We start from the raw sequence: 13,402 nt of genomic DNA on the forward strand, positions 1-13,402 counted from the left end.
TTCAACACCACATCCCACTGCAGCAAGGGTGTCAAATTAATTTTAGTTCAGGAGCCTCATTTAACCCAATTTGATCTCCAGTGGGCAACATCGGTAAAATCACAGCATAGTAACCTATAAATAACACCCCCAAGTTTTTCCTTTGTTTTAGTGCAAAAAAGTGCATTCTGGAAATGTTCACATTTAAGGACTTATCTTTTTAGTAAACTTCATGAACAACCTGAATTTTTAAAAGAAAAATAAGTTCAATTTCAAAAACATTCAGCCTCAGTTTATTATTTCCACATTACAACTTCCAGATCACAGAGTGTCTACAAAGGAACACAACATTTAGTCACCTGGAACCAGAGAGGATTTTACTTTATGATCAAAATGACAAAAGTCAGAAAAAAAGACACAAAACAACAAAAATGAGACAACAAACAATGAATAAAGGAAAACACAAAATGACAAAAATAACACAAAAAACACCAGCAAGACAAAAAGGAAACATAAAACAACAAAAGTGAGAAACAAAACGACAAAAACATGAGACAAACAACGAAAGTCAGACCAAAAAACAACACAAAATATTACCAATGCAGGGCACAAAATGACAAAAGAACAATAAACAATCTAATATTTCACTTTATGATCAAAATAACTTTTCATGGTCTAGAAATTATTTGAAATTTATAGTTTTACTAATTTACAATCTGCAGTTAATGTCTTCTCTGGAATTTTTACACTTTGAGGGCCGGATTGGACCCTCTGGAGGACCGGTTTTGGCCCGGGGGCCTCATGTTGGACACCCCTGCATTACAGGATTAAATATTACTGTAGAATTGAATCAGCTGAATTATTATTATTTCCAAAAATCTTTTATGGATGCCCAAATGCCCCTATACAAAAACAGAAGTTTACATAGACCTGAAAAGACCATGTACACTACCGTTTACAAGTTTTGGGTCACTTAGAAATGTCCTTTTTTTCTGAAAGAAAAGCATTATTTTTTAAACGGAAGTTAGCATTAAATGAATGATAAATCCAGTGTAGACACTGTTAATGTGGTAAATGACTATTGTAGCTGGAAACAGCTGATTTTTAATGGAATATCTCCATAGGGGTACAGAGGAACATTTCCAGCAACCATCACTCCTGTGTTCTAATGCTACATTGTGTTAGCTAATGGTGTTGAAAGGCTCATTGATGATTAGAAAACCCTTGTGCAGTTATGTTAGCACATGGAGAAAAGTGGGAGTTTAATGAAGAACATGAAACTGCCTGAGTGACCTCAAACTTTTGAACAGTACTGTATGTATAGATATGTTTTAGATAGATTCTGCAAACTATGTAAATGCTGTTGCAGACTAGACACATCCCCTCCTTATAATAACAGCACTGCCAAGCAGCAATGGCCTCCTACAGCAGCATGATGCACCCTTCTGCTGCAAATATTACTGAGAAATAGCTTGAGAAACAGTCCAAAGAGCCTCCAAATTCCCCGGATCTCAGTCTGATGGAGCACCTATAGTAGCTCCATCCTGCAACCCACAGAAAACCAATGCAACGTTAGGCGGGTGGTTTTAATGTTGTGGCTCATTATTTAACGTCTACTAATTACTCTGAAGCTCCCTAACCTTCATGTAACGCACAAAAACAGGTTGGGTCCTACATGAACTGATCCTCTCTTCTTTTAACTTTTGTAAAAATGGAAAAAAGATACTCAGTTTCCATATTTAGTCCTCAGTTTCTACTGTTATTTTGTTAGCTTACCACCTTCATATCTTGTCCGTGAGGTTTATTTGCTGTCCTAATATACAGTTCTAAACATCTGGAATTAGCTGCCAATTTTTACTTATGTTTATCTATATATTTTGCACCATTTATATTTGTGACTTTGAATAGGAGCAGCTGTAACATGAGCAATTTTCCCTCAGGGACCGATATAAAGTATTTCTGATTCTCAATAATAAAAAAGAATTTTCATAAATAATTAAATTTGCTAAATGGAGCTTTGACCTTTTTGGAGTCATGTCGATAGAAAACATTAGCGCTGCTGCCTGTGGAGATTCTTTGGCCGGTCAGACTCGCTGACTAATTAACTTCATTTCACATTACGTCCTAAACTGTGGGATACCAAGTCGGTCTGAATACTAAAAGCTTCTCTTACATGATCCTCTATTTTCTCTAAAGAAAACATGAAATTGTCTGGGTGACCCCAAACTTTTGAACGGTAGTGTACGTACAGATATGTTCTAGCATTTTTTTTTTTTTTTTAATTATTTGTCTTTTACCTACACGTTTCAAGCCGGAGTCTGGGTCTGTCAAAGCATTTGTTAAGTAATTAGTATTTAAACATGATCATTTTGATGCATCTGATGCCACACAGGTCTTAGATAACTGAGATATGGGCAGACGTTTTGGATAAAAGCTACTAGCTCTGGTCGGGGGACATTAACTGCCACATGAGTCTCTGTCATGGTGCCTGTTGCTAGCTAAACTCACACAATGTTCTCTGCTTGTGACATGACATGGTGATCTCTCAGGTTGAATCAGTATTGAACAGTAATGGTACATGTCCACAGAATCTGTTTCCCTCACATGTAAATGCACGGCATCGGAAAATCAACCGTTTGGTGGGCGGGTAACTAGCGGGCTGCTCCATGGTCACATGACAGCGCTTTCAGCTCGAGTCCGGTAAATGTGTCGGACCAACATGGCGGCTCGGTCACAAACTGTCTCTTTTATTTCGAAAACACTTGAATAAAAAGTATTTCTGAAAACATTTGGGGCGAGAAATAATCTGCTGAATCTGTCCTCGTTTTAGTTCAACAGCGGCTAGTTTGGACGTTTGACAAAAGTTTTGCGATGCGTTGGAGCTGCTTGAAACACCACAACAGAACCAGCATGCAGCGCGGTGCATTTCACATGGACAGTGAATGGGATGCGGGAAATGACGGATCCTGTGGACACGTACCATAAGAGACACCACCTGGTGGAACAACCAGATACTACAGCTGATGTACAATATGTTTTCAAGCATGCATGTAAAGAATACCGGTCTTCACCATCTTTTGGAGCTTCTACCCTCTCAACATTATTCAAACTGTTTTTCTATTTGCTGCTGTTGCTCTGTAAATTTCCCTGCTGTCGGATCAGTAAAGGGTTTAATCTGTCTGTCTGTCCGTCTGTCTGTCTCTGTCTGTCTGTCTGTCTGTCTGTCTGTCTGTCTGTAGTTCAGACATCCTTATTGAAACTTTACATCAAGGTTGATGAATTGTTTTTCTGATTCATTGCAGAGTTTTCCATTGTCAAACATATACAGTGGATTGGTTTTAATAACCTAAAAGTACTGGAAGTGTGTATTTTTCAAGGAAAATGGTATCGGATTTGGATTTGGTATCATCAGCACTAAATACTAAAAGACTCAGATCAGGAATTCCTTCTTTTTAACATTTCAATTTTGTATTATTGTTGTATTTTGCTTTTCTGACTTTCTCCTTTCCTTGCTCCTCTTCTGCTCTTAGTGTGTTTCCTGAAAATTTTACATTTTTCTGAGGGTTTAAATTGTGCAGTAAAGTAGCCCTACACTGCAAAAACTCCAAATCTTACCAAGTCTATTTGTCTCATTTTTAGTCCAAATGTCTCATCCCACTTGATTTAAGATAAATTCACTTAACAGGTGACATTTCAGCAGATGGAGGGACTTGTTTTAGGACAGTGCATCTTAAATATCTTGTTAAGTCAAACAATCTTGAAGTTAACTTGTTTTGAGTTGAATTTTACAAGAAAATTCAAAATAAGTTTAATACATCTCAAATTAAGAGGTTACATGAAAGCAAAAATCTATTTTTGAGTGAAAAATTACTATTTTTTTAAGCATGTCTGGCTTATTTTCAGACACCTAAGCTTGACAATCCTGGTAAAATAGAGCTTAAAATAAGTTTTGCCAGCTAATTTTAAGATCTCAGGATTCTAAATATCCTCTTATTTCAAGAAATCTTACCAAGACATTTTTCACTTGTTCTGTTGGCAGATTATTTCACTTATTTCAAGGTAAAAGTTCCTTGAAATAATTTTTTTTTTTCTTGTTTTGAGAGGAGCATTTTTTTCCCGTGTAGTGGTGGTTTTTTTTTGGTGAATTATTGATTTTAATGACCTTTTCAGTCCTGCTGGATGCAAACTTTCCACCTGTCACTATTTTAAGGGAACACTTAAGTCAAAATTTTAACTTCCACTTCCTCCCAAGATGATTGTGATTGGTTCTACTGCAGAATGATGGTGTGATGCAGCGAAACCATTATGTTCTATATAATTTTTGAGTCCTTTATTTCTAACATAACTCTTTTGGAGTTTTTTTTTTCATCGTTTTTGTTGTGTAAATTGCTTTGTGTCACTTTTTATTTGTCTTTTTGATTGGTAAACACCCTGATACAGTACAACACCTACAGACTGTGAAAATACAGTTTTGATATGGACAGTTGAGCTGCGAAGACAATCAAGTCAGCGGAATCGATCGATGCCCCCATCAGTACCTGGCTTGGCTTCTCTCAGAGATGTGCTGGGGCCATTTTGAGCCAGTGAACACGAGCTGGGCAGATAAAATCTGAACACATGTAGTAAACACACACAGTAAAGTGTGCAGGAAGCTGTTAAGAGAGGGAGCGGATTGGTGTTTGGGAAAACATGATGTGTAGTATCAGTTTCCCCTGGAGGAGAAGCTCGCTGTGCAGAGTTCAGTGTTTGTCTTTTGTCTCTTTGAAGCCTCCATCTGTGGTTTCCGGTCACATCCAGACCGACTGCTGCTTCACACTGTCCCAAGTGAGCAATGCAATCTGTCGGACTTTAGTAAATACGGCACTTTGGACTTTGTTGTTCTGCTCCTCCGCTGCTTCAACTCCCCACAAAGTTGATACGGCGCTCTGCAGACAATTTAGAATGTGATTATAGACTTTTTTCCACCTCCTCTTACCGTGAATGTTGACATATTATGCAATGAGGCGGACAATCCCAGTGAGGAATCAGTGGCCCAAAGAAAATCCGACCCACTGTGACGCTGCCTGTGGTTTCGTAGTCCTGGATGCTAATTAGTCATTCTCATCTACAGTGACAAAGAGCAGCACAAGATGTTGATCTGTTCGCTGATTCGATTAGAACTTACTGTACGGTCAATCAGACACTGGCAAAACAACCGCGGTGCGGCCAACCACACACCTTTCACTGAGCCTTTAAAGGTCAGCTGCCAATAAAGTGCATGTTGTCCTTGTTTCCACTCGTGATATTGGTTTGAAATCTCTGCAAAATGCAATGAAAGTGGCTAAAATGTAAAAACACTAATTGCATTCTAGGCAGATTGGGCGTTTTGACCCATTTTGAATGAAGTAATTCTGTTAGAGTGCTCAATATCTGGCACTTCTCTAAAAAAAAAAAGTTTACATTTAGTGGAATAAGCTTATTTCCAAGAGTTTAATGAGAAGATTGATGCCACTTTCATTTACGTTCCTTAAGCACTGAGGTCGAGCTGAGAGGCAATTAGCCTAGCTTAGCATGCAATCAATGAGCCATGACAATAAAACCAACAACAGGTCAAAGTAAAACTTATTGAAAAAACACATTTAAAGGGACTGGAGTTGAACCAAAGTGCTGTGCCACTAAAATGGCAGGTCATAAAATACAATAAGAAATAAAAACAAAACAGTGGTCGTCTTATTAAACTGGATTGTTTTCTGAGAAACTCAGTGTCCTGACATTTATGTGGATGCTGCTTTGACACGTACCTCTAAAGCGGCACAACATTGGAAAAAAAACTGACATTCCAACACTTTGTTTTCCTGCAATATCCTGGATATTGTGATAAATAAAAATACAGTAATTCCCTGTGGTTTGCTAGAATAACTATGAGGAATTAATCATCCTGTAATGATTGGGGGGGATTTTGAGGGTCGTACATCTGCAGAGAAATTAGAGAATATTTTCAGAAAAGCTGAACAATTATGCTTTATTTTGAAGACTGTGCAAACCTTTTGGAACCTTTCAAACATCGATCCAAGCAAAATAGTTGTTTGCTTTGGGTGTCTTTCCACTTGTCATGTAGAGCTTTGTGCTGCTGATTTAAATTGTCAAATAAATTAGTTGCGTTTTCTCATCTGATGCCAAGACATTGCTTACAGAGTACCTGTTTTTATTCTTTCTATATTGGCCCAAAGATGACAGAAATGGCATGAACCATAATGAGGAAGAGAATTACGAGGACGAAGAGGAGGATACAGCTGGCCAAGACAAGGGAACCAATCGGAGGGCAGAACTGTAGGATGGGCGTGAACATTGACCAGTTGCAGTGCCGTTTTTGGCTGCCTGTAGAGTCAGTCAGGTCTTTCTCTTCATTCCCAAAGGAATAAAACCAGTGATCCATTCAGAATTCCAGTTAGGAAAATGGGGATATCATGCTTGGAAAATGGGGATGCTATTCCAAACACTGTGGGGCTGGAATGGATCAGTATTGTCAGTATTGCAGTTGATCATAGATATTTCATTGTTAGATGCCAAACTTATGATTAATATTCAATTTAGTCAATAAATACTGCATTTATTCTTTGCAGGCAAATCTTAATTTTCTTTTGCAGTGACCATGTGTAGCCTGCATGTCAATAAACTTAATGTCTTGTTAATAAAATTTAAAAAAAGAAAGAAACAAAAACTCCAAGAACCTTTGATTTGTGTATAATATGCTGTATCAGATGGACTTTTCTGGTAGGTTGGCCATGGAAAATGCTTTTGTATCAAGCAGAATATCAGCTATTGTGCATACGCAAGTCACAATGTCAGCATTGAAATGATAGATTCTGCAAACTATGTAAATGCTGTTGCAGACTAGACACATCCCCTCCTTATAATAACAGCACTGCCAAGCAGCAATGGCCTCCTACAGCAGCATGATGCACCCTTCTGCTGCAAATATTACTGAGAAATAGCTTGAGAAACAGTCCAAAGAGCCTCCAAATTCCCCGGATCTCAGTCTGATGGAGCACCTATAGTAGCTCCATCCTGCAACCCACAGAAAACCAATGCAACGTTAGGCGGGTGGTTTTAATGTTGTGGCTCATTATTTAACGTCTACTAATTACTCTGAAGCTCCCTAACCTTCATGTAACGCACAAAAACAGGTTGGGTTCTACATGAACTGATCCTCTCTTCTTTTAACTTTTGTAAAAATGGAAAAAAGATACTCAGTTTCCATATTTAGTCCTCAGTTTCTACTGTTATTTTGTTAGCTTACCACCTTCATATCTTGTCCGTGAGGTTTATTTGCTGTCCTAATATACAGTTCTAAACATCTGGAATTAGCTGCCAATTTTTACTTATGTTTATCTATATATTTTGCACCATTTATATTTGTGACTTTGAATAGGAGCAGCTGTAACATGAGCAATTTTCCCTCAGGGACCGATATAAAGTATTTCTGATTCTCAATAATAAAAAAGAATTTTCATAAATAATTAAATTTGCTAAATGGAGCTTTGACCTTTTTGGAGTCATGTCGATAGAAAACATTAGCGCTGCTGCCTGTGGAGATTCTTTGGCCGGTCAGACTCGCTGACTAATTAACTTCATTTCACATTACGTCCTAAACTGTGGGATACCAAGTCGGTCTGAATACTAAAAGCTTCTCTTACATGATCCTCTATTTTCTCTAAAGAAAATGTGAACCATCACCACGCCAATCAAAAGCCTTCTTTCATAGAATACTTGCACCAACAGCAGGTGCCATTATTTAGATGCTGATTTCGTCTTCTTTTTTATATTTTCCTCATATGGCAGCCGTGTCTTGCAAAGAACAACACCACAGTGATGACAAGACGCTGCATTTACCGGCTCTCGGAGCGCCACAAGCTAGTGATTGCACAGATCTGTGATTACAGTCATTCACTGAGTGATTTATGAAGGATGGTTTGGTTTGGACGGGGAGGTGGAACGCCTTTTTTAAAAGTTATAGTTACAGTTGTATTGACCAAAAAAAGCATATGTTGGTTCCTACAAGTCCCATAATTCCACCTTGATAACATCTTGTATTATTTTTAAACTTCTGAATCTCAAAACCCACCGGCAAGTTGAAAAGACATGATGTCTTTTTAAAAAATCTATCAATTTACGCCAATTTATCAGCCAGAACCTGTAAAAACTGAAAGAAATGTGAGATTTTCAACTTTCTGACGGTCCTTGAACTAATCATCTGTTACATTCCAGCTTCAAATCTTAATGTGGAGCTCTTTGTATGAATCTTGAAAACCCTCAGACTTGAAATGTGTTTGTTCTGCTTTTCAGGTGAACGAGATTTACCACGACGAGTCGCTGGGCGTCCACATCAACGTAGTCCTGGTGAGGATGATCATGCTGGGCTACGCAAAGGTGAGAGTCAGCATCCCTGCTGTTCACTTCACTTCTATTCATGTGGCACCAATTCACAACATAAGTCATCTCAAGGCCTTCTGAGCTAAAGGAAAGAACTCAAGGAGGTCAGACGTCTGCCTCGACCAGCTGAGGTCAGGTTACAGGGGATAAACAGAAAACAGACAAACAGCATATGAAAGAGCAATATGGGGAGGTTGAAGAGGTCAGTGACAGCAGATGTGGACATTTGCTATGTCATAGACCAGTATGGGTGTTTGGTTGTTTTTGTTTGTTTTGTTTCTGTTTTTTAAGGCAGATACAAATTGATATTTGGACCCTACATACATAAAATTTAATGTTTTAGCAGCATATAAAAGCAGAGAACCTGTCATTCATAACTAGACCTCTTCATCAATAAGGGTGATTATAACTGAATATGTGAAATAGAAACAGAAGTGATTAAATTATCTCTTCTGTTTGTGGGATCAACTGATCACTTTGTCTCCTGCCGTTTCATCGACTCTGTTTTCTTAACCTTTCTCTATTTATCACCTTTTTTGTCCACAAAGGTTCATATCTCAAAGCTTTATTATTTATTGTTTTCCAGATTCTGTTTCAGATTAATCTTTGGCTGCCTTCCAGCTTAGCCGTTAGCCATTAGCCGATAGCTGTTAGCTGTTAGCCATTAGCCGCTAGCCGTTAGTGTAGCCTTAGCCACTGTTAGAGAAGCTGATTGTTCAGACACTTCTGAAACCAGTGACGACAGACAGACAGAATCGGCTTCATTAGATCTGAAATAGAGCTTTAATTTAGCAGTAATCAGCCAATAAAAATACTGATACAATAATCAAAAAAATCCCAAATATCGGCTGTGATATCTGGTGTATTCTGAGTACTCAGGGGCCCAAAATGTGCAAAGAAATATCCCCAATGTCATTACACCACCAGCAGCCTGAACAGTTAATTTATCAATCATCAACCAATAAACACAGATACTGATAATCGGAAAAATGCCAGACATCGGCCATAATAATTGGTCTATCTCTACATTAACACTTTGCAGGGCCAATTTGGACAACAACAGAGTTCATCCAGAATCTCAAAGAAATAGAAATCAGAAATTCAGAAAGTAGGAGTCAGAAGATGTAAATTTAACCCTGTGATCAGTTTCCTTTCCGTCTAAGAAACTCTGACTTCTTCTGCCTAAGAACAAAAACCTTTTAGGAATGTAAACATATCTGCTGAGGTTGGATTCAACAATTATGAAGGTTTCTCTACTAACATGAAACATTTCCCCAACACAAGACACATGAACATAAAGTAAACAGATATTTAATGATAATGTAAAAGCTCATTATTCAGCTTTTTCCCCACACCACAGCCAGAAATACCTGCAGAGAGAACAAAGTTTGTGACATGAAACTCTGGCATATAACTGTATCGAGGGAGAAAAGAGGAGAGGTGCATGATGGGAAGTCCCCCAGCAGCTCTGACTGTAATCGCTATGAGAAAGGAAAGTTTAAACCTAATCTTAAAAGCACTGAGGGCCTCCTGAACCCAAACTAGTGGAGCTGGTTTCAGAAAACCTCCAACTCCAGGAAATGCAAGTCTGATAACAAAGTGCCCTGATGGGATAATAAGTTAGAATTAAGGTCTTTGAGATACAATGGAGCTCCGTCGTTTAGGGCTGTATGTGCGAAGAGAAGGATTCTGAATTCGTCTGGGGTTTTTGATGTGCAGAAAAGTACAGAAAACGATGGAAAGACAGATGGTTTCAGACTCCCAAAGAGCAACATGATAACCGTATGGGAGATGATGGAGAGACTGAAAAATGCTTTTCTGGACTGTAAACAGATCACACAGAAACTGTCAAAACAGGACAGAGACAAGAGGTTATTTTCACTATTGATGAATGTAGGAATCATTAAAACCATGTACACTACCATTCCAAAGTTTGAGCTCACTCAGAAATGTCCTTATTCTTGAAAGAAAAGCATTTTTTTTCAACGAAGATAGCATTAAATAAATGATAAATCCAGTGTAGACATTGTTAATGTGGTAAATGACTATTGTAGCTGGAAACGGCTGATTTTTAATGGAATATCTCCATAGGGGTACAGAGGAACATTTCCAGCAACCATCACTCCTGTGTTCTAATGCTACATTGTGTTAGCTAATGGTGTTGAAAGGCTCATTGATGATTAGAAAACCCTTGTGCAGTTATGTTAGCACATGGATAAATGTGGGAGTTTTACTGGAAAACATGAAACTGTCTGAGTGACCCCAAACTTTTGAACTTTAGTTTATATGTAAAGCTCATTCAGTTATCCTACTGTCAAGCTTATTTGCACTACTTGGACTGTTTGGAATATTCTGCACCATATCTGCTGCTTTATCTCACAGCCATGTTCACATTTCAGTCAGTTCTGCTTTTCTTAGTTGTTGCTTAGTTCTGGTTTTGCCTCCTTTGTTCTTAGTTGACCTGATTTTTGCTTTCTACAGGGTGTCCCTAAAGTCTGGACACGTAGGCAAAAATACACATTTTCAAGAAATGAAATTTTTAGCAGCAGTTTATTCAATATGTAAGTGTTTTAACTGTGGAGGCAAAAAAGATTATAGCGAATATTTCCTGTGTGTCAAGACTTTAGGGACATCCTGTAGTTGTTAATTTACTTAGTTTTTGCCTTTTCAAATCTTATTTTTTATATTATATTTCTAAATCTATCTATCTATCTATCTATCTATCTATCTATCTATCTATCTATCTATCTATCTATCTATCTATCTATCTATCTATCTATCTATCTATCTATCTATCTATCTATCTATCTATCTATCTATCTACCTACCTACCTACCTACCTACCTACCTACCTACCTACCTACCTACCTACCTACCTACCTACCTACCTACCTACCTACCTACCTACCTACCTACCTACCTATCTATCTATCTATCTATCTATCTATCTATCTATCTATCTATCTCTTACAACCTTCTAAGTGTTAATGTCTACTGTTGCACGGAGAGTAACCTAATTTCAGTCCTTGGTGGGTCATGTACGCTACCATTCAAAGGTTTGGCAATTCCATGTTTACCAGTAAAACTACCACATTTATCCATGTGCTAACATAACTGCACAAGGGTTTTCTAATCATCAATGAGCCTTTCAACACCATTAGCTAACACAATGTAGCATTAGAACACAGGAGTGATGGTTGCTGGAAATGTTCCTCTGTACCTCTATGGAGATATTCCATTAAACATCAGCTGTTTCCAGCTACAATAGTCATTTACCACATTAACAATGTCTACACTGGATTTATCATTCATTTAATGTTATCTTCATTGAAAAAATGCTTTTCTTTCAAAAATAAAGACATTTCTAAGTGTCTAAACTTTTGAACGGTACTGTACATACTGAAGAATTGACAATAAAGCTGACTTTGAATAACAAATCACAAGAGACCAAGGCTGTCTGCTGTCATATTTTATTATGAAGCAATTAATAGAGTTTTTTTGTTCTGTGGATTCTTTTTCACCATTACAGAGAATAAAGAGTCGTAGTATCTCTTAGGGTGTTGGAAATTGATGTAAACATGTTCCTCAGTGACTCATTTTTTTTAAAGTTATGCCATTTATTTTCATATGTTTGCAATTTTGACACTGAGCAGAGTTTTTTTCTGCTTTGCCATCCTGAGCTCAGATCATTTTGAGATTAGTCGCACTCCGTTAGCACAAATCGCCCCGAGACATCGGCCAAAATATTCCAGATGCTCCGGCAGCCACGGATGAGCGGAACATTTCTGGTAACAGGTTGGAGGTGTTGCCGCAAATGTTGATGAGACACTGAGCCCAGAAATTCACCGTGGAGAAACAAAAGCTGTGGCCCAGAGAAGCGTCAGCCCACCATCGCTGACAGAACAGCAAAACGTTCCTGCCTCAGCTGTTATCAAAGTCCAAAATATCTTCCCAGAAATGCACAAACAGAAGAAGAACTGAAACACACTGCAACAAAGAGCCCGTTTTCACTGCTCAAACTCATTAAATGTGCTTCGTGTTATTACTCTGCTGTCCGTCTTGTGCAAAATCACAATAAAAATCAATTACACATGCAGCGCTGGGTGCAAACACGGCATAATTTAGTTAGCAGTGATGCTTTTTGTTCTCGTGCTCTTATTCCAGCTGCAGATGTAATTGCTCCAGAGAAGTTTCTATGTCGGAGGCTTGGAGCATGCCAGCAACACATCCATTATCGTTAATAATGGAGCTGCTAAATAGGAAAGAAAATGTATGCAGAGTGCAGAGAACAGCCACTCACACTCGTTCACACTTAAGATAAAGATGCCTCTCTCAAAACAAGAAAAAACTTATTTCAAGGAACTTTTACCTTGAAATAATAATAATAATAATAATAATAATAATAATAATAATAATAATAATAATAATAATAAACAATAATAATAATAATAATAATAATAAACAATAATAAATCTGCCAATAGAAGAAGTGAAAAATGTCTTGGTAAGATTTCTTGAAATAAGATCTGATATTTAGAATATTGAGATCTTAAAATCAGCTCAGAAAACTTATTTTAAGCTCTATTTTAGGATTGTCCAGGATTGTCAAGTTTAGGTGTCTTAAAATAAGCCAGACATGCTAAAAAATAGCAGTTTTCAGTCAAAAATAGATTTTTGCTTTCATGTAACCTCCTAGTCTGAGATGAATTAACCCTCCTGTTGTCTTCATTTACAGGCACCAAAAAATATTTTCTTTTTCTGAAAAAAATCAACAAAATCAGCAAAAAAATTCCCCAAATTTCTGAAAATTTGCAAAACCTTCAGGAAGAAAATTCCAATAATTCCTTAAAAGTTTCCCTTAAAAGTTTTATTAAAAAAAAAAAAAAAAAAAATCCCCCACATTTGGCAAGGACATTCTTGTAAATATTTTCAAAAAATGAGTAAAAATCTTCCAAAAAAATCCTAAAAATATCTAAAGTGATTCCATATATATCAGTAGAACTTCTAATATT

At 37.4% G+C, this 13,402-nt stretch overlaps 1 protein-coding gene across 3 annotated transcripts in view; it reads left to right on the plus strand.

Moving 5' to 3' along the window:
• Window positions 1-13,402, plus strand: part of adamts3 (ADAM metallopeptidase with thrombospondin type 1 motif, 3) — a 264,743-nt gene that overhangs the window by 107,027 nt on the left and 144,314 nt on the right. For all 3 annotated transcript variants that reach the window (XM_055011322.1, XM_055011323.1, XM_055011324.1), the window contains exon 6: window positions 8,305-8,388. In XM_055011322.1, coding sequence (XP_054867297.1) covers window positions 8,305-8,388 — 84 coding nt within the window. The remainder of the gene's footprint in view (window positions 1-8,304; window positions 8,389-13,402) is intronic.

The sequence above is a fragment of the Amphiprion ocellaris genome, chromosome 6 (assembly GCF_022539595.1).
Source record: "Amphiprion ocellaris isolate individual 3 ecotype Okinawa chromosome 6, ASM2253959v1, whole genome shotgun sequence".
NCBI lineage: Eukaryota > Metazoa > Chordata > Actinopteri > Pomacentridae > Amphiprion > Amphiprion ocellaris.